The following is a 22,490-nucleotide window of genomic DNA, read 5'->3' as shown; positions in this document are numbered from 1 at the left end:
ATTATTTTAATCTATAGTGTTTTTGAAAATAATTCTAATCCTTAAATCAGCTAAGTACACTGTACACCTGAATTTATGCCTAGTGCTGTACAAACACTGTTGTTATTTCAATAGTTTCTAACTTAGGAAGACTGAAAAGTGATGATAAGAACTGTCTTGCCAACAAGGTTAAGCTAAGCTAATTGAATATAAGTAGTGAATTATACCAGATCATATTATCCAGTAACAACCTTGTTTAAGTGCTGTTTTGATGAATGAATTTTACGCTTAGGTACAAATGAATGCTGATTCATGATGCTCTTGCCTTTTTTTTTTTCCTTTGGGAATTTCTGATTGTGTCTTTTTTTAATATTACTGTCTTGGAGACTGTGTATTCTGTGCAACTAAAGTGAGTTGGATTTAAAAAAAAAAAAATTATATAACCTAGGAACTTATGTTATCAGATGCAATCTTCTATTTTCGGTTTCTTTTGTTTTTCCCTGTCATGTTACAGAAAATAAATCACATTCATTATGTAATATAAATAATACTGATTTTCTAAAAGATCATTCTCAATGGGGGTAATTTGCTTATCTTCAGTATGGGGGAAAGGAATTATTTGTATTTTCTTTAGAAAATATTTTTAGAAGCACATTGGTTCTGAAGGGGCTTGATTCTTCTTCTCATTCTCAGTTTAGTTAGAGTTATCTTCTAAACTGTGATTGGATGGAGGCAAATGAATTAAAAAAAGAGGAGCAGTGCCACTCTGTTATACAATCTTACATCAGAGCTATTCCTAAGTGCTGTGTAACTCCCAAAGAGGACTAAAACACTGCTTGTTCTGAAGACTCTGTCCTGTTCCTGCTCTTTCATTTGCCTGGCTCAAATGTTGTGAGCTTACAGGCCTAGCAAAGTTTTAAATGCATCTCAAAACTGTTTTCTGAATCATATACTATTGGAATTACACTCTGGGCAAATGTTTCACTGGGGACACTTAATGATAGTTCATAGGGGTTAAATAATGGCAGCAGTGCCTAAAGTCTTGTGTTTCACTTGCATGAGGAGTTGTGACAAATTGTCAACAAAATGTTTAGTAAAGTCTCCTTCACGTGGGAAAAATAAAGTAAATGGTGGAAATAGGAATCTTCTATCTGTGAAACATATTTATGCTTTTAGTAATTTCAATGGGAAATGTTTTTAACAGTCTGCTCGAGCTGTTAAAGTCTTGAAGGAATGTATACGTTTGAAACCAGATGATGCAACTATTCCACTCCTTGCTGCAAAGCTCTGTATGGGATCTCTGCACTGGGTAAGCTTTGCCACTCTTTGTCTTTTCAGCAAGAGCTGTACTACAATGCAAGAAAATCTTGGTTTAGGGTTGTAGCAAATCCTTTTGCACAGTGACTACGTGCACTTGGTCATCTCTGAAAATACAGCCCAGATACATATATGCACATGTGCATCCCTGTTTGCATGGCTAATTTAAAATATTTAACAGCAATGGTTGTGTTTATCAAGGTAGCATATCTTTATATTGATCTAAGACACAGCTAAAAATGTATTAGAAATTGAAATGTAGGCATACGGAGATTAAAAATGCAACTTAGACTTCCGTTTCCTCTGTGCAAGAGGAAAATAACCTTTTTTGGAAGATAATGAGACAAATCTCATATTCAAGAGACTCTTCTGGTGACACCATGTTTGCAGACAGCTGGGGTTTATGAATTCCTAGTAGGGACAGTGTCTTTTTAAAAAATATTACTGGAGTTGTATTTTAGATACCTCGAAATTGGTGTGTCTGTACAAAAAACATTAAGGTGATCAAAGTACATTGTGTGGTTTTCAAGATAGACGTGTAATTTTTAGAAGCATGAGTGTATTTAAAAAAGGAGGAAAAGACGAGGGAAAGGTCACAATCAGAAATTGAGAAAATAGTGCAGTAGCAGAAACATGACTTGCTGAGTCTGGCAAAAATACATTCTTAATAATTAACGTAGATCCTAGTTCTATAAATTGTTCCTTATGGATTGACTCCATATGGAGTAGCTTACTGTACTTAGCATTTACATTTACTGGAATGGATTCAGATTTTTTTTTTTCTTTCTAGATTGTTAAATGGTATGCTAGCGTCGGTTTGCAGTTAAACCCTGATCTTTTACATGTTTCTCTATTTATGAGTTCACATACATTCAGCAATACTGTATGTGATGCAGAGGTCTGCGTGGCTATGCTTTTTTTTTGCAGGGTTGAAGCCATAGTTCTTGTAATTGATTTTCCTAAAGAAATGGTTCATGGGGCAAGAACCCTATTTATGAAAGGCAAAAGTGGTAGATGGCATACATGGACCAGAAATGCCTTTTGTATTTAAAAAGAAAAATAGCAAAAACACAGGAAGTTTAGAATGATCTGTGTGTTATGTGCCAGAGTTTCTCTCAACCGTAGGAACAGGTGCTTCAGCTTAAATCTGTGTTATTTACTCAGTATTTAGCAGGAAAACTAAGTCTAATGAAAAACGAAATAGTCCTTAAAAGCAATCATGGCTGATATTTCCGCAGACTCAGTGCACATAATACACATGCTGTGCGTTCTTCTCATTATAATGTAAGCTTTAGCTAGTTTTAGACTTACTTGGATGTTTTATAATGTTTTCAGTTGGAAGAAGCTGAAAGATTTGCCAAAACAGTTGTTGATCTTGGGGACAAAACAGCAGAGTTCAAAGCAAAAGGCTACTTGGCACTGGGATTGACTTACAGTCTGCAGGCTACTGATGGTAAGATAAGAAAAAACATTCACATTTGGAAATTCCCATGTTACCTAAAAAAGGATACCTAGCAGAATGCTAGACTTAAAATTAAAGCTTCTGTGTGCAACCATTTTTTTTCAGCCCATGTATTAAAACTTCTTCAATGAGCATGTGGAATGAAATCTCTTGATCTTGCATATCACTGATTAAATATATCCTTTTCAGCATCTTTGCGAGGGATGCAAGAGGTCTTGCAGAGGAAGGCTCTTCTTGCATTTCAGAGGTGAGTGGGTGTTAATCTTTTCATTTCATTCTGCTGTATGTAGTGAAAAGCTTTATTATGTGTTAAAAAGAGGGACTTGTAAAAGATTGTGTAATGAGGATTTCACCTCTGGGAGTCTCCCTTCATGAGTACAGGATGTATTTCGTTAGCATTTACTTCATCATTTTCTGTCAGAAATATCTAAATTGATTTCTAGGGATTTCCTTTTATTTCATTTTAAAGACATTTGTGTCGTTCTCTGGTATAAAATATTTGCTCAGAGGAGTATTCTGTTCTGATCTAGAAGGGAAAATGGTATGATGCAAGGTTTCCAGTGATGGTTCAATGTGGTAGTGTTTCTAGAGGAGTTGGTTGCTGATCAGGTTATATAGCAGGCTCTTGCAATTATCTCTGTAGAGGCAGAGCAATAATTGAGGCCCTGCTGCTGTGGATGAGCGGTGAAATGCAGGTAGTAAGGTAGTAAGCTAGGGCGAAAAAGAAAAAATTCTATCTGGAGATTTAACAGCGTAGGCAGTGACAAAGCAAATGCCCCGTCTTCCAAGTGCCTTACACAGAAGTAGTGCTGCTGGGGATGACAGTGGTTCATTCTCAAGAGTTTGACTCTGCAAACGAAATTACAATAAACAGGTGAATGAGAACATCTCTACCGTAATTACAGAAGAAACAAATCTTGATGGCAAAGGTGGCAGAAGTGCTGCAACATCTAAATATGTCTCTCTTTATGTTTATATAGCCTTTGAAAACCCTACTTTGGTGAGATAGGCCTAAATGCTTCACGGAAGCTGATTTGTGCATTAATGTGAAAGCGAAGTCTAGGATTTTTGTTGGTGATTTTGTGTCTGAGGGGACAGAGTTGAAAAAGTGTTTTGCGGGTAACTTTAGAGTGAGGCTTGTATGTATTGGTCTTTCCTTTTTCTGTCTTAATTATTCCTCTGTATGTAAGTGTGTTTTAACATATCTTTGCTCTTCCCGTTCCTTAATGGAACGTCAGCATTCTTTCTCCATGTTGAAACTGAACTTTCTACCTCCTGGTTTATACCTTGGTTCCTCAGACATTCCTCTTACCACTGACTTAATAATCACTGTTTGAAAAATACTGTGCTAACCATTTCTCACCATTTCTACCCATTTGCTACTCTTGAGGTTCTAATAGTGATTTGCTTTCTTCTGCTGATTCTTTGAAGCAGCAAGGGATGAAATGAACCATAGCTTGAAGCTAGTCCATTCCAGTTCAGTGCCTGCTGACTCCACCCTCCAGTTTAGTATAGTGATTCCCAAAATTCGGAGAGTTGTTCCCTGCTATTGATGTGTCTGGAAAATTTTCATTTTCTGAGGTTTGAGGTTGTGTAGCGTTTTGACCACCCGTAAATATGAGGATGCTTTTATAGGTAGCATACTGCTTATTGTGGTAATATTTTATTAGGTTGTTCTAGAAAAATAAGTGGTTTGAGTTAAAAGAGAATAAGCAACACACAGTAGGTTAGGAGAACTATTTTTCAAATTATATTCAGCTTCTTATCACTGTGAGATTACTCTTTCACACTCTCTATTCAAATACTGTTGCTTGGCTGTGTTATGTCATCTTTCACCCAGGAAATTTTCTGTTTCATTCTCTACAGCTGAACAATAAGCCTCTTGATACCTTCTTAACTGTTTGAAGACTTCCTAGCAGCAAATTGTGCCAGCTGAAACCTGAAAACATATCTAGCATGTCTTCAGTGAACCATGACAGATGTCCTTTAGCTACATAGGTTGAGTGGAACTTCAGTTTTGTAGTGATATGGAGCTTTGAAATATTTGTGCTTACTACCAGAATATAAATTTATACACAGAAAGTCTTGGGAACATGAGGATTAATAGCATATGATTTCTATGCATCTTTCTGATGCTTTGGGGTTTTCTTTGTTCTTTTCTTTTTCCAGTTGATACAACCTCCTAGAAACAATGTTTTGTATTTTTAAGTGCATGTTCCAGGGTATTGATGTTAAGTTATATGTTCATCCTTTCTGCTGGCCTTTCTCAGAATGAACTTGTACATAGGCTTTTCATTAAAGTATCTTTCGGAGGTTTTAGTAATGTGCAGAGTATAAGTTTTGAAAACTCTAGTGAATTGCTAATATTGCTGTTAGTGATATTGCTGATATGAGTAGCTTGGACTCTACACAGAATCTTGAATAGAATGGTTTGGCCCTTGAAAAGAACAGAGTTTCTGCATATCAAAAATCCCATAGCTACCTTCTAAGAGAAGGGGAAAAGTATGTTTTGAAAGGTGATTGTTCTGCATATTAACGTTTCCCCACTTGTGTTCATAGAGAGACTCACACCTGATAGATCAGCTGTACTGGAAATACACTTCAATGTGGTTGATAATGTTGCTGGTTCCTTGTGTTGATAACATAGGTATAGGATGTTACCGAAAATTTGTTACCACAGAGCGTATGTTATGCTCAGCATACCAGAGTCATGCCCACTTTCTCTTCCCACATCTTAAAAATAAATGTTTTCCAGGAGGTGGAAGTTGAAATTCTCCGTTCATCTCCTGTACAGTTAGTAAAACAAGCAGCAGTACTGGGCTCAGCATTTTGATCTGCCAAGTTTTTTTTTGTGGTTTTTTTTGTGTTTTTTTTTAATCGCTTACCTAGAGAACCAATTCCTGAAGAAATAGAGGTCCTGAAGAAACACAGTTATGTTTCGGACCCTTGCCTATGCCAGATTTCAAGGCTACTAGTTTGTGATAGTGGCCATTTGAGAAGGTGCTTGTTTTTGCACGGTCTTTGCATGGTGCTGAGGGGGTGTTTGTTTCACTAACTTTTTTTATTTATTTATTTTGGAAGACTTTCAGTGCTTTTCCTGTGGTTGGTGTGAATTGGAGTTTCACAGAACTCACCAAATGGTTGATAGATAGTAACAGCTTTATTCTTTCACTAGCTGAAGCTTGGGTGACTGAACAAGTACTCTCTAAGTTTAAATCTCTTGTTCTCACTTAGTCTTGCTTAATTTGTGAACTTAAATTTAAAAAAGGGCTGGACCATGTTAGGCTCTATATTTGACTCTAATCTCCAATTTAGAGATAAATTTAACAAAATATGAAACTGTATCCTAATAACTTAAACTACTTTGATATGCGTTGAGTGTAGTTGCTAAACTAATGGAGCTCTCTCTTTGGACTTGAGAAGACAGACGTTCATGATGAGTCATATTTTATGCTGCCTTTTACTATAATGCTATGATAAAGAAGCTGTCCGGCCTAGATTTACATTGCTACATAGCAAGGTGCTCTGCTAACTTAATCTCAAAGCAACTCAGAGCCAAGATGTAACTGGCTTCCTAGAAGGCTTAGTATGCGGGACTGAAAATGTGCTTAAACTTTGGCAGTCTGAAGAATGAACAAAACTCTGATCTACTTTGCTGCTACCCTTCTTCTTTGAGTTCTGTGCTTCAGAACCATCCTGGTCAGGGTTGGTGCGATTGCTTGGGTACTTCTCATGCAGATGACATTCTTGTCTTTGAAGGCATGTTGTTTTGTAGGATTTTTTGTTTGGGTTTTTTTTTCCTTTTCTTAGATAATTACATGTCATGTTTGTTTAGGAGTATATTTTAATTGAAGAATCATTTTGTATTGCTCATTTTTAAGATTTATACTGAATTACATAATTTCTATTAAAAATGACATAATTATGTTCTATTGAAAGTGACAGAAAAGTCACTGGAATGAACACCACTTATATCAAAATGTAAGCATACATGTAGTGAAGAGATCTGAATATAGGTACATGAATATATATGCATTTGTGTGTATGTCTAACCTGTAGTAACAGGGGAAAAATTCACTGTTTTTTTTTATTTTGTTTCTGTGTTTTTAAGGGCTCACAGTTTGTCTCCAACAGATCATCTGGCAGCATTTTACTTGGCACTGCAGCTTGCCATATCCAGACAGGTTAGTTGTGTTTTAAAAGTGCAGCCTCACACTGTCATATGAAGATTAGAATTTGTATCTGTTGATGGATACAGATGAAGATTTCTTCAATAAAAACCTCGTTTTCCTTGTGCATATAAGCATATCTATGGAAAAAAACTCCAAAATATTCTCTCTGAACACCTTCAGTCTTGCACACTTCTCCAGAGTTCTGCCACTATATTTCCAGCTCTAGGATTACAACTAAGACATAAGTAATTCAATTTCTTTGTGTCAGCATTTATGTTGCTGTATGGAGAGAAAAAAAAAAAAAGTCAATTTTCACCCTGTTTTTACCTATTACGTGTAATCTCTGCTCAGACTGTTTATCTGGAGAGTGGGACTCTTGAATCTAGTCTTTAATGATCTTGACAGTGCTTAAATCCTGATTATCTGTTAAGATCCCTGCCTTTTCTGAATACTTGTAGGACGTTTGGTTATTGTGAACAAAATTACAAAAATGTGTTTAAGAAAACTGGAAAATATTTTAAAGCTATAAAAGAGATCAGAGCTCAGTCCAACTTGTACAGCTGTTACATTTAAGGGATTTAGGATTCTACCATATATCACATGAATTTGGATCCTGTGGAGCTGCCTTGTATATGTCATGGTAAGCCTTTTCCTGTGTCGTGTTTATTTTAGGAAGTAGTTTTGAGCACAGTAGTTTACATACTCTAGGTGCCTACTTTTCATTACTAATGAGTATCAGAGACCTTGGACTATGTCACATTAGAGTGGAATGGATTGTCACTTTAATAGCACAACATATTTTTCAGTAGCAGGCTATGACTCTGTACTTCTGAATTCCAAACTTCTCATGTTGCTTAATTAAATTTCCTGTTTTTAACATTTAGTGTACTTATTTTGAGCAAAAGCACATGCAGCTGAGGAGATCATGAAACTCCATGCGAAGAAAAGTTACTGTTGTAGTCTATCTGTACATTTTAGTTAATGTATTACAATTAAAATATTTTCAAAATCATATAGAAATACAAACAATACTTGAGAAAGAATAGTAAGTGAATATTTTAAAGGGCTGAAGGGAACTGTTTTAATAAAACTTGTATCTTATTTTCCAAGGCTAATATATTATTTAATTTTTACTGTTCACTGTAGAGCATCAGGTCCATTTTAAACTTCTGAGTAGGGTCTTACAGGTGTCTGTAGAATTCTACATGGTATCCAGGTGAATATTTTGAAAATTTTATGGACGTGCAATCAAGTAATAGGCAATACTTCTAATAGTGGTGCTTTCTTTTTCTGCCCCCCCCCCCCCTTTTTTTTTTTTTTCTAAACAGATACCAGAAGCTTTGGGTTATGTTCGTCAGGCTCTGCAACTACAAGGAGATGATGCCAACTCTCTTCATCTCCTTGCACTCTTGCTATCAGCCCAGAAACACTATCATGATGCTTTGAATATCATTGATATGGCCTTGAGTGAATATCCAGAAAATTTTATGTGAGTGAATGTCATGTTTGCTTTCTACACTTTCTCTCATATTTATTTTTCTTAGATTCTCATCTCATTCATTTCAAGAAGGGGTGGATTTGAAGATTGGTCTGGGGTTTTTTTTCCAACACTCTTCCCCCTGCCCATTTAATGCAAGTCTGCTTTTGATTAAAGGCTTGTTAAATAGTGATTAAGGATTTGGTTTTGGAAGGGAGGCTAGAGCTGGATAGTTGATCTTATTTTGTCTTTTTCTACAGACTCTTTGTTTAGATAATTTCTCCCTGTTGCATGCATTAGAGTATTTTTTCTTTCTTCTGTTTTTATGCAATATTCTAAGAAGGATAAACTGGACTTTACCATTAGCTAGGATAGACTTATCCCATCCTACAGAAAACTCTATGCATATTGTATGGAATCTATTCTGTAAAATACATCATAACAGAGAATATCCTCTTTTGCCTGTATAATAACCAGTCATCTGAAATTGGCTGATAGATAACTAAACAAGTGAACAGGAAAGAAGCACATTTGGTAGATGTTCTCTTGTTGTTTAAGAAAGAAATAATTCTTTGTATTTATTCTTCATGTTAAGTATATCTTAAAATACATTTGGATTTTGTGCTTTTGGAAGGGTGGGTTTTTTAAATTTTTTTCTTATGAAAATCTAATGAAACGCTTCACACCAAAATATCTCGGGGACAGCTTCCATTAACTTCCAATGTTCTGTTCCGATGCTTTACCAACAGTCACTAAGGTTGTAATCCATAACATTACAAATATCATAGATAATTATTTAGACAATTTTTTGAAGTATCTCAACCTTAACTTTTAGATGACTGTATCATAAGTTGTTACTATATCAGCATACCAGAAAAATATGATTCCTTTAAGAATTACTAGTTTGAAAATAGGGATTATAGTGCTTTTCCTTCCTGTTCCTTGACATTTCATGCCTCTTTTTGGCTGTCTATATAAGGTACTGTTGCCTTTTTCCTCATAAATCTGACCAGGACCTCTGTTGGTATTACCTCTCCTCAGAACTCCTGGGGCTCGCAGCCAGTTCTGTGCAACTGCTTTTGTGGCCTTTTGCTGTTTCTCGCTTCCCAATTTATCCACACACGTGTAACTTGTCTCTGTTCTTCTTGAGGGCTTTCACACATGCTTTATGATTTCAGAAGTATCTAGCAGTTCCTCTCCGAAACCTGTCTGTACTTTCCTCAGGTCTGAGGGACCTGTCAGTAAGTCATGGTTTGAGAGGCAATTGAAGTATCAGCTACCTCATTTTATACCCTATTATTGTTAAAAACAAATATGTTCAAAGCACCATGATCCGTCATCTTCTGTCTGTTCTTGGTTCATCTTCTGCCACTTAGTGGCAATGTAAATGACAAAGAAGCAGCTGCTATATCTCTCAGATATCAATAGTCTAGAAGAAGTATTTCTGAAACTGCAGTTCTCCCTGTTGTAATAAGAGAACAAAGGATCATTCAGTAAAATGTTTAAAATTACTCTTGAGCATTCAAAAGGTATTTATGGGTTTTTCAAATACAGTTCATGGCCTTTCTGTACTTGTTTATAATTCCATCTTGTGGTTAAACATGTTGCCTGAGTTGTTTTAAAAAGTACTGATCTTTCTATTTATGTATGTATATTAATCATATGGGTCATAATGGTGGTTTTAAATTGTTAGTCCTGTTGTATAATACAAACACCGTGGTGATACGGTGTACTATGTTACAACCTACTGGTACAGATCCGGGAATTTGAGAGGAATATCTTGGCAGTAGGAGTCGCCATCAGATGTGGCAACAATTGCTGAAGAATCCAAGGTGAAACACAGCTATATGTGTATCTAGACAGTCTTTTAGAGTCTTGTTTTTAGTTCTGTCAGGTTACTTCTAGTTCCCAGAGAAGTCAAGGGTATGATTGAGATTCCTTGTGTGCTCTCTGCAATTGATACTGACAGCCAGCCAGACACAACGGGTCAATAATATAAGTTTGGATTGATTCCTTCATGTAACTGGGTTATTTTTGCAACGATTTATCAGCAAAACCTCAAGTTTCCAATCTGTTCTTGCACACTATATCCGGTGCTCTTGAAACGGTTGACAATGTGTATGTGCATATATATAAAATATAAAACAAAAATGCTTAGTGTATAGTTGACTCTGTTTTCTTATTCTGCAACTTCTGTAAACAGTACAATATCATATTACTTCCTAGCAGACTGGGAAGAGATCCTCTTCTGTTCCTCTAAGGCTTGCTAATTTTTAGATAAACATTTGATTATTTGCCTGTGGTATTTCATTGGCGTTTGTAAACACTTCAAATATCATCATATTTTACGTTTTATCTTTCAGTTATGTGTGCAATCCCAGTAGGCTAAATAGTACAAGACTTTTCTTGGTATTCTCTGTATTTCTGTCAGAATGAATCCATTACCTGAGCCTTATGCAAAATGATACTTTGGTAGCTTTGCAGCATAATAAATCTCTGTACTTGGAAAATATTAAAGTAAAAAATAGGGTTTGTGATTTGTGTTATATCTTATTTATTCTTATTCTTATCCACATACCTCTGAATGCTGTAATTGCATTGCTGCACTGAGTGCTGTCCTGCCCTGTTCACAGCTGTATGTTCTTTTTGTTTTGCTTTTCTTTGAAAAGAATCTAAATTTTCAGAAGTTTATAATACTACATCTTTGTAAAATGCCAGAGGTTGCAAGGAAGTCATGGAATACACTGTGAGTCATGCTGAGAAGTGGATACTTTCCAGCACTCTTGTGTCATAGTCAATTAGTAAATATGTTGCCTGTCAGTTTTTAACCTTTGAAAATCTGATGCATTCCTAGAATTCATGTTCAATATTTGAGGCATACAGCAAGCATACCTTGGTACCTTAAATTAGCGTTAACCTTCCTGCAATATAAAGCTAGAAAGTTGCTGAACAAACATGGCCAACCAGATAATGATTTTGCCCCCTGCACCTCTAGGTCAGTAAGTAGAAAGAAATTCCTCAGAGCCAAAGACTTCTGTCCCTTCATCATCTAGTGGAAGGAGTGGAAGGAATGAGCAAAGATCACATTGTGCTGTTAGCAGCAAGGTATAGCTTTTTCTTTGGATAGAGAGTTGATTGTTCTTCCTTTGTTTGTTATATTGACAGCATAAATATGCAGTCTGCTGTGAGACCTTAAGGGGTATAGGAAAAACTATTGGTGAAAATCTAAGAAACTTCTAAAAGTGAAATAAGTATGTAGTAATGTTTTCCAGAAACAATCACAATGCAGGATATTTGCTGAATATCTTTAGCACTATCATTTCAAACTTTTTGTAAGCTTAAAATGCTAGGTTGTAACCACGCTACTTATAAACAAGTTACCTGTGTTTTTCAGAGCAATACAATCAATCTGCTTTTAAATGCTAGCTAACCTCTGAAGCCTCCTGAAATCTGGGATTGCTTTGATCCAGGGACAACTACATCTCTAGACAAAAAGATTACTGAACAGATTAAGATTACTGAAAAGATTAGGAATACCCTGCTCTGGTGAAATGGGTGGGAGTAAGGTGCCAGCACCAAAAAATCTGAGTAGTTAATCTCAGTCAGGTCGTATTGCATTTGAATTAATCTAAAGTTACACTGTGTTGTCCCCACCTTTCATGAGACAACCTGTCCCTGTAGTAGAAATGTGAAGTTCAGTTCTTCTCCAGCTTGACAGGATTTGAGCCCACAGATGATGCAGCTCAGAGTCCTAACCATCAAACTAGGTGGGAGTCTGGGTGAGATGATCTGTTTCTCCTCTTGAAACAGAAGCAGGCACATGCTGCCCTGAATGCAAAGAGAGTAGGCAGGAAGGAGCCACAATATATCCTAAATTACTAGAGTACTTAACTATGAGGGAGGCTTGAGGTCTTAGCTGCTTGGATTTTCCTTGAATTTTATTTATTTTAATCCAATGATTGCCTACTCTGAATGTATAAGCAGTCCCAGAGGTGTGCATTACAGTCTGAAGTTGTATTCAAGGTGATGCAAGGTAATGGTGGTTGCGTTGCATTGGTTCATATTGGGCTTGTATATCTTGTGCAATATATATAGTACGGTTATATGTGCGATTACCTGAGGAGCCTTATTTACAAACTCCTTTCCATGACTCTCTCTTGTCTTTTTATCTGCTTGTTACGAGGAATCTATATCATAGTGGTCTTTTGAATGATATGAAATCTTGAAACAACACGTCTATCTGTTTCTACTTCATGGTTAGTCCAAAGTAGATTCTCAGTCAAGGGGGACAGAGGTTTCTTAATGAAATACTTATGATATCGTTTTCTTATCTTAGCTGTTTGGGGTTCCCTCATTATTTCAAGTGTTGGGGCACTTAGACAAGTATAAGTGCCTGAAATAAGTGTAATTAGGCAAAAAAAAAAAAAAAATTAATTGCTAATTTTATGCTGAAAATTGAACTGCAATGGATAGCAGTTGACAAGCTTTTGAAGTAGCAGAAGTAGGGAACAGCAGATGGGTTATTTGAGGAGTGCAAGCATGTTATTTTAATGTTAAGTACACTCAAAAAGGAAAGACATATGGTAACAGGTTTGAAGACAACTGAAGACTAAGTTCACAGTTTAAACATTTACATTTGTTGAAGTGTGATGGAAATTTTTTTTCTTCCAAGCATATTTCACAGAAGCATCAGGCCAATATGTCACTCCTCTGAAAATTATTAGATCCTTTCCTTCCTGACCCTCAAGGGCTCCTTTGAGCTACATTAGATTTCCCAGAATTGCAGAGCCTTTTAACATCCCTCTCAGTTCATTGATTAAGAAACTTGTTTCCTTCTGGGAGTTGCCTGGATGGGCATAACAGAAGAGCTGCTTGGTGCATGCAGTGTATGATAGTACATACACTGATATTTTGTGGGATAGGGGTGTATTTATCTATTAAAGGGAATGGACTACGCTATTCTGTTTTCCTAGGGTTGGTTGTAGTTGCACTACAGTGTGTGGTGCTGGTTCAACTTGCACTTTTTTTTTTTCTTCTCCTTGATAAACAGAGCACTGGGAATTATTTGAGGATAGGGCAGTAATATATGCTTGGACAAGTAGTAGTGATCTGCTAGGCTTGCCAAAATCATGTCTTTCAGGTTGGTGTATACATTCTTGTCAACATTTGACAACATGCTTTTTCAAATCCATTCCATTTTGATCCTGTCTGTCTTGGGAGTTAAATGAATTTATTCTCAGGAATTATTTTTCTGTGAGTCATGAAAGTATCAGTTGCTTGTGTTTTTTCTTTTCATGCTGGGATTGGTGGTGTGTGTGTGTGTGTGTGTGTCCCCTTTGGGTTTTGTTACGTGCTTTTACAGAATGGTCCATTAAAAAAAGACATTGTTGGTAGGTAGATACTATTTGATATAACAAACTGGTCATTGGCCTCAGGGTCTTATCCTGAATTATATTTGCTAGGCTGTATATTCTTCTTTGAAACTTGATTGAAAGAGTCCCAGTTTGGGTCATGAGCTGGCTGCCGCAGGGTGTTCAAGGCAGGAAAACAAAAAGTTTTCAAGTATAACTAATTTGTTCTGGCTTTAGTCAGAAACTATCTTCATTATAGTTTACAGATTTACATTTTCTTAAGGACATTGAGTTCATAAGATGGAATACAGCAGACATAAACTCCACCAAAAGTTACAGGACTGACTGCTGCTTTTCCTTGCAAAGAAGCAATGCTATTGCTTTGTGAACAAATATATGGGGAATAATATTTCAAAGGGTGCAGTGGAGGCCATCCAATGAACACCAAGGATACCTATTCATAGTTCCCACAAAATTGTGTTATTTTGGGGCTCAAGGGCTGTTTTTGTTGCACCTTTTGCTTGTTTGGGAGTCAGGCTTCAAATAGCAATCTGAACTGCCTGTTTTTACTTCATCTATGTTTCTGTATATATATGGGCTTCCCACTACGGGGATTCCGTGCAACCAAAGTTGGAGGAGATTACTTCTTATGATTAATATTGGCACTATAGAAATCTGTCACTTTTCCTGAATCACTTGGAACAGGTTTCACATCTTTTGGGTATGTTTGGTGATTGTTTGAGAAACAGTTTAGGAGACTTTTTTTATTAAGTTAAATGATTTTCCAGAGTTTTTACAATAACTAGATTTGGTTGCTTGACCTCCTGTTGCTGGTGTTGGGCATCCAGTGATTCAGTCAATTGGATTTCCTGAAGGAACTGGATTGATGGAAGCAGCTGAAAAAAAAAACCTAAGTAGACATTGCTGATAGTTGTGTTCGGTAACCTCTTCTCATTAATTGTGTCTTGTTAGCTTGCAAATGCAGCTTGGATAATTGAGACTCATTCCTGACTGTTGACACTTTGAACAAAAATGAGAAGCAGATGTGATTAATTGGGAAAGAGGAAACTGGCTTCAGGATAAGGCGAGAGAAATTGATTGGGTAGCAATGTCACAGAAATTCAAAAGAATTCGCCAGGAAATAAGATTAATTTGTTCAGTCATGCAAAAAGTTATTTTGAGGTACTTACAAATGATGATTTCTCATGTTTTCTAATGAACGATTTATATGGTTCCTGATAATAAAACTTTCCTTGAATACTCAAAATGGAGTAGACTGACTGTGCAAGGGTTCACTTTGCAATTGCAGTAGACACATCTATGAATTTCTTTCCATACTTCGCTTATCATGGTGATAGAAGTGATGCACCTAAAATCACTGAATGTGTAAGTAAATCCTTTATAAAACTATACGTATTTCATATTGTATCTAGTTTCATGTTGTCATTCTTCCTGTGGCTTAAATTTTTGCAATTGTGTCATTTTATGTTTTGATGATCATATAGATGTTTTGGAGCTGACTAATGTGAAGCTGTAAGCTTTCTACAGCAAGCATTAAAGGGACAGCTGTCAAAACTGGATGCTCAAATTAATAGAGTTTGAAGCCAAGAGGATCAATTTTTAAAACCCCTGACCTTCTATATATCAGAAGGTGCTAAATTTGCTTTAGTTTTTCTATTAATATAGGTTTAGCTAAAGCATACTTTCCAGAGGACATCCAGTCTTGATAAGACTATATCAAAAACTGGAGAAACCATTGCAGCATGTGGTAGCTTGTTTCAGTGTTTCAGTTGCATTCTTCATTAAGACTGTATTGTTGTTCTTAATTTGAATTGATCCCTTATTTGTTTCCAACCATTGGTTTTTATATCATTCTTTACTAAGCACTCTGTAATACTAGTGACTTCATACTCTGATGGTAGCTTCTGTAATCAGGTCACCTCCAAATGTCCTTTCTGATAAGAATGCCGCCGTACTTGCTGACAGTAGGGTACATTCTCTAGCCTTTCAGTTATCTGTTGCACGGTTGAACTGTAGCTAGTTTTCATCGCATGTAAACAAGAACTGCACAAAATATTTCAGTATCATTTATCACTGCTTTATACAGAGAATCACCTGCATCGTGTCTGTTGGAAAGGATTGTGTTAATTATTTTGAGCGTAATTGCTTCATTGGGGGCTTATATTCAATTACCTCTTTGCTGGCATTCTTACTTGCTTCTTGGTCAGCTATTTCTATGATGCATTTCCACATTAGAGTGCGAAGGCTGTATTTGTTCCTATAGCTATATGCTGGGTTTTTAAAAAGAAATCCAGGCTGAGAGCTATTAAGCCGTGCTGCTGAACAAATTGTTTGGAAAGTTTCCTACTGTGCTGTTACAAGGATCTTTTCATTAGGAGAGTACATTACGCATAAATTAGAGTCCTGTTGGATTCAAGTGGAATTCCTAAGTGAAGGGTCTTAAAGCACTCAGCCCTACCTCCTCCATTTAAAAGAAGCTACAAACTTGCAGACAGTAAACTGTTGTCAGATTCTGGACTGTGAATGAAGTGAACGCTGGGAACTCTAGGACTTTCTTCTAATTTTAACCTTTTTCTTCTAAACCATTTATTTATGAGTAATTACAAGACTGTCAGAAGGGCACTTGCTGATAGTGTGTACTGACTAAGAGAAACTGAATTTGCTAAGGTTTGGCTTCCTCCTACTTCCTCATTTCTTTTATGTCTCCTGTAACAGTTGGACCTTTTTCCTATATATGTAATTGTTGAGTGCAAGAAGTGACTGGCTAACGTTTTATTTAGGAAAGGAGAATAGATGTAGATTCTTTCAAATAATCAGTTTTGAATAATATTTGTTCAAACTTAATTTTATGCGTTCTGCATGCTGCTTTCCCACTTTAATTACTCTGTGGGGTTCATCAGTTAACCTGATTTAATTTACACAAGCAATTGATGCTATGACAGTTTGTTACGGAAATGATATGCAACTGTATGAAGTATGCATGTGAATCTGTTTTACATCAACGTAGTTATTTTTTCCCCTTAAATTCCGATCATATGAAAAGAAGCCTATGTTGTCAGTTAAAAAAAATGTTTTCAGACTTTAATATCTTTCTATAGTGTTACCTTCTGCATCACCCTCTTTGTGATTTTTGTTTTGTTTTGTTAAATACAGGATCGTTGTCAGACTAGTTAGTTTACGATTCACAAGTCATACATTTAGACTTGGTGAGGGCTTTTGTGTTTTTTTTTTTAATTTAATTTTTTTAAAACGTAATGCCTAGGTTTAAAACCAGAACAATTTCTTTTGTATTTTCCTAGCATTCCAGGATTTGAATTTGTGGGATATATCAAATGGACACTTAAATGTGAAACCAAAATGAAATATTATATAACTGCATGGAACTGGTATTTGTCATCTTTCTTTTATGCTCTCATAAGTAACAGGCTATCTATCAGAGTTGATTATATATAAAGTTTAGTCTTATATTTAAGCTATTGTAGAAATTAATGTGTTTGTCAGGGAGCCCAAGCTATTGTTTGACACTTTGTGTGGCTTGTTTATTGGTTGTTACCATACTGATGGGACTCCCACTATATTAATTACTTTCCTACCATCTTTTAATAATTGATTATCATGTAAAAATACTGTTAGCTGAAGTTAGAAATGCAAACTGTTAAATTACTTTAAAAGGTTCTCTTAAAACTTTACTCAAAAAAAGGTTAAAAGGTTCTCTTAAAACTTTACTCTCTTAAAAGTTTACTCAAAGTAGGTTAAACAAAAACAAAGGTAGCTGCTTTTTTAATCTTGCATTGTAAACAAGTGGATTTGGTGCATCCTTTTAAATTTTAGCTTCTTCAAGGGGGATAGCTGCTCACTGTTGTGAAGGGTATGCTTAGCTTGACCTCACTGCATAGAAGAGTCCTTAAAGGGTTCTCACCAAGGCTTTTGGTGTGTTATGCTGAAGGACGAATATTTTTCAAAGCACATACCTTCAGTGTTATGCACAGCTCTTTCTTATGTTCTTCAAGCCCTGAACAATGTAAATAATTTATATAATAATAATGTCGTTTACTCCTAATCCTAACTGAAAATAGAGCATTCTGTTCAGTTTTGATTAGGATATGGGGATATGGCCCCTTCAGAAGTAGTCTAGTGGAATTAAAAGTTTGCTGTAGAAGGTTTCTTAGTCTGAGGGACTTTAGGGAGATTCCTGATTACCGCTGCATAGAATGACACTGCTCTAGCAGGCAGAGCTGGTGGAAGAATGATAGATAGCATGTCATATTGCCAGATTTGAAGAAAGAATTGGGGAATGAAAGGCAGGTCTCTTCCATGCAGTAGTGTGTGCAATGCAGATATCTAGCTGTGGCTAATCCAAGCTGGTGTGCTCATACGGTGCACAGCAACTCGTGAAAATTGCTTACTTGATTCCCAAAAGCAAAGCAGCTGGTTTTAAAGTGACACCCAAGGTGAGCAATACCTGTTCACTGAAAGAACTAAGGGTTCTCAATACTAATAGCGTTACTTGTCGCATAGCAGAGCTTGGTCTTCACTACTTTGAATTTTTGCTTCATTCTACAGAATAGAAGTATCCTTAATAACTTAAGCCAGTATTGGACAAATTAACTCCTCTTGGTCTCCTGACTTTAGAAGAGTGTTGCTGTGGAGGGGAATTGGTGGTAATAGCATCTGGGTATTTTATTTCAAAAAGTGAAACAGGCTGGCTGAGAAGGAGGCATAATTAAGACAGTGATTTTTACTTTGCAGATTCACAAGCTCTTAACTATGCTACAAATTACACTGGTTGGCTGGTAGGGAAAGCTTCAGATCATGATGTAATAGCGTAATCAATGATGCAACTGATGAGGAAATAGAGCACTAGCAAGAACCTCGGAAGTCACAAGGCTCCATTATTACAGTTGTCCTATCTGTAATACTTTTCATGAACTTATCGGCTGTATTTTAAGAACAGTTAGGTTATTTGCTCCACCTCTTCTGCACTCTATCCAAAACAAGCTGTGAGGAAGCAGTCTTTTCTACAATTTCATTTATAATCTTGAGACCTAATTTCCACCCTTAACGTTTTAATAGTCTGTATGGCCTTTATATGTACTCGTTTTTGTGGAAACATTATCCTCTAGATAAATTGTTCTTTTCCCTTCATGGTGCTTGTCTCATCTGTATTTATAGATAGAATTTGTACCTCTTCTTGGCTTTTTTTTTTTTGCTAGACTGACTAAATGAAGTATTTTTCATACTCTGCAGTCTCCAGTCAGCTGATCACCCTCGCAGCCTTTCTCGGCAGCTGCTCCAATTTGAAATTTCTCGTGTGTGTGTTTTTAACTGTTATAATGAGAATTATGTGTAACATTCCAGATGTGGTCTCACCGGGGTATTGTACAATGGCACTGTCTCTTTCTCTTTCTGCTCCAATGAGTACGTTCCAGAATTGCATCTGCCCTCTTCACAGCTGTCTCACCTTGATGAACCTGGCTGTTAGGCAGCTCTGGTTTGGAGTAACTGTTACACAGGTTGTTGGGTACAATCTCTTTATTAAACTTGAACTGTAACCCACTTTTCCATTAACAATGTTATCTTTCATTTTTTGTATGCTATTTTTGTATAAATTTTTCCATGTTATTAAGATTGTATATATTCACCTGTGCCTTCTCTCTTGAAAAAAACATTGGCAATATAGTTGCTGTTCCCTAGTCATTACAGAAGTGATATTTTGTTTAAAGTTTTTACTTTAGAAAGGACAATCTTATGTTTCACTTTTTCCATAATTCTGAGAAATTGATTCTTTTTGACTGCATTAACTTTAGTCACTTTTAAAGTGTTCCTGTTCTCCATTTGTCATTGTTTTCATATCTGAGACAACATAGATAAGGATTATGGTGGAGGTTGGGGGTTCATTCCTGAATATCCTTAATCTTCATGCCTTTGTCCCTGTTTAGTATACACATTTTCTTTTTTTTTCCTACTTAGGTGCAAAAAAGCCTTTAAAGACTGTAACTTTTTTGTATAATAACCTGTTCAGGTATAGTTCAGCTTTACTTTTTACTATGTACCTAAGATGCAGCTTTCTGTGCTGATTTTATTTTCTCTTCTCTCTCCTCTCTGTTTCCCTGCTATTCTTGATAGGATCTCTGCATGTTTCTGATGTCTTACTTGCACAATGTTATCAGTCATTGGCTTGTCAAACATCGAGTTTTACCCCTTCAACTTGAGACCTCTTCATCCTTAAACGTTTTAGCATCTTTGTGTTAAATGCCAGGCTCCTGCTGTATCTCAGATGTCTTTGCTAGCCTTCGCTATCAAATTATTTGGGTGTATGCTGCTGAAAGTCAAAGACCTGGTTATAAACCTGTTTGGGATTTTTCATTCTTTATTTAAATAAAAATCCAGTAATATATGGATTAGGTTATGAGCAGCTGTTTTATAATGTCCTCATTAGTTAGTGAGAACAGTCTTGAAGTAATGGAGTAATTTGCTGCTTCAGTAGCTATTTCATAAATTTATCAGCTATTAGCTCTGAGAATAACTAAGCCCTTCCACTTAAGAGTTTGATTTCTTCTCCATTTTGTGTCTGGGTAATTAGTCTCCTAAAATGATACAATTCACTTTATCTAACGTTAAAGATCTGCATCGATATCAAACACTGATGCTGGAACAAATGCCCCATTAGTCTAATGTCTTTAACAGAACCTGTTTTACCTACTTCCCTTCCCCAAAGGATTTGACCCAAACAGATTTCTGTTCTTGTTATCCGTTATATTTATCCCAGTTTGACACATCGCTGACACATATTGTTCTACTCTTCATTTCTATTTTGAATATTGTATGTTCCTCAGTACTTGCATTCTTAGTCATGAGCGCTGTCCCACCATGCTGTGGTTACTCTGTCATGTTTTGTCTTGCACTGTGTACCAGTAATTTAAACCTCTGACTCTTACAGACACAACCGGATAATTTGTGATCCTCATAAAATGTACAGCTGGATTTTCATCATCCTGTCTCTTGGTAGTTTTTATCCATTCTTCACCATTTTTAATAGTGTATTAAAAACAGGTGTGAAAATGTCCCTGTAAAGTTTAAAATTCTCTGTGTCAGTAATGCAGGCTGTATTCCAGAAGAGTTGTTTCCATAGATGCTTGAAGCCGACCTTTCAGAAAATTGTTTTTCAGATGATCTACCTCATGGTTTCTAAAACCTTCCTGATAATACTTGTCCCTGAGCTGCTTGTTTATCTTGTTATGAACTTGTACCTCCAGCCATATTTCAGGGGAACTTGGAAGAATTAAGTTAATTTGGGAGACCTGTTTGTCACATGGTGTTCCTCCTGCCCATTGCCTCCTTCCTCTTTCTTCCCTTCCTTCCCCCATTTGTTAAGTAAATGTTTAGTTGGCATGTTTTCATTTAGTTACTAACGTCCCATCTCAGTTTTCTGAAGTGTCTTAGTTATTTTGTAATTTATAGTCAAAATATTTCTTGGACTCAGGGAAACTGCTCTGTATGGCTTTATAAATGCAACCTTTTCTATTCAAAAGATTATTTTTGGTTTAGTGCAGATAATCCCACACCAGTGTACACTTTTTTTTTCCCCATTAGATACAATTGCGTAGCCTTTCTTTATTAGAATTATGAATATTTTTCCATCATACTTTGTTTATTGCTTGCATTTTGGGAAACGTGCAACCATCCAGTCCCCTTGATTGCTGTAATGCATAAGAAACGGTATAAATGCATAAGAACATATGCAAAGAAATGCATAAGGAATGATGTTGCATATGTACCAAGTGCATCCAAAAGCATCAAACTCTGATGTGTTGCTTTAATTCTTACAAGTATGTTTGTCTTCTGCTATCTTGCCCTTGAATCCTGCACTAGTAGTCCAGGTTCTTACATTTTTGTTGCACAGATCCCTGCTATTTTGTGCACGTGTGTAAGTAATTTTGTAATAATCAAATCCCCTCCCTTTCTATCTCCTGCTTATTTTTTCTTTTAGCTCTTGCATGCTGCATCTTAGTGATTTACTGACCCTATGCCTTCTCTCTGCTACAAAATTCCTGAAAGTTTTAAATGCTTCAAGACTGTTAATGTAAATTCAGTCTATCTGTAAACTGTACATAGTAAGGTATATATACTATGATTATATTATTTCTAGACTGACTTGTAAATTCAGTGCTTCTGAATTTATTATGTTCCATAACTTTTGTAAAGTACTTTATGATCACAGATTTTAAAAAATTAAACTTCTACAGGCTCTTCAAACTGTAAGAAGTACTCTCTTCTTTTTATATTCAGAGAAACAGGAAAAGGGATTGTATGAGGTAGATTCCTGTGATTTTTGGGTTTGGGTTTTGATGCCTAGGTCTTGTTGTTTGGGGGGCGTGTGTGTGTGTGTGTTAAGGGTAGAATAGATGTAGTAGTGTGAGGGGAGGAGGATGTTCTTTGTCATTTTTCCTTCTCTCTTGAATAAAAATTATGGATAGACAGACCTGGACATTTTTCTTCCAGTGATATAGTCACAGTTAAACAAATATCTAGAGGACCGCTCTGCCAAATGAAATATGACTTTAAATTATCTATATAGTTCCCTGTATATTCAAATCTGATTTACTGATAGGAAGAAAGCTAAACTAGTGTAACCTGTTACTCAGTTCTGCATTCCTCCAAGACATCAGGTGAGACTCCATATGACCTTATTTACCTTGCTTATCCACGGG

General features: G+C 36.2%; 1 protein-coding gene across 2 annotated transcripts in view; it reads left to right on the top strand.

Moving 5' to 3' along the window:
* TTC7B (tetratricopeptide repeat domain 7B) overlaps nt 1-22,490 on the top strand; it is a 147,024-nt gene that overhangs the window by 70,450 nt on the left and 54,084 nt on the right. For both annotated transcript variants that reach the window (XM_072865636.1, XM_072865634.1), the window contains exons 11-15: nt 1,184-1,288; nt 2,632-2,749; nt 2,948-3,005; nt 6,870-6,942; nt 8,259-8,419. In XM_072865636.1, the coding sequence (XP_072721737.1) occupies nt 1,184-1,288; nt 2,632-2,749; nt 2,948-3,005; nt 6,870-6,942; nt 8,259-8,419 (515 nt within the window). The remainder of the gene's footprint in view (nt 1-1,183; nt 1,289-2,631; nt 2,750-2,947; nt 3,006-6,869; nt 6,943-8,258; nt 8,420-22,490) is intronic.

This window comes from Ciconia boyciana, chromosome 6, assembly GCF_034638445.1.
Source record: "Ciconia boyciana chromosome 6, ASM3463844v1, whole genome shotgun sequence".
Taxonomy (NCBI): Eukaryota; Metazoa; Chordata; class Aves; order Ciconiiformes; family Ciconiidae; genus Ciconia; species Ciconia boyciana.
The sequence above is the reverse complement of the archived record's forward strand: the minus strand, read 5'-3'. Positions and strand labels throughout refer to the sequence as shown.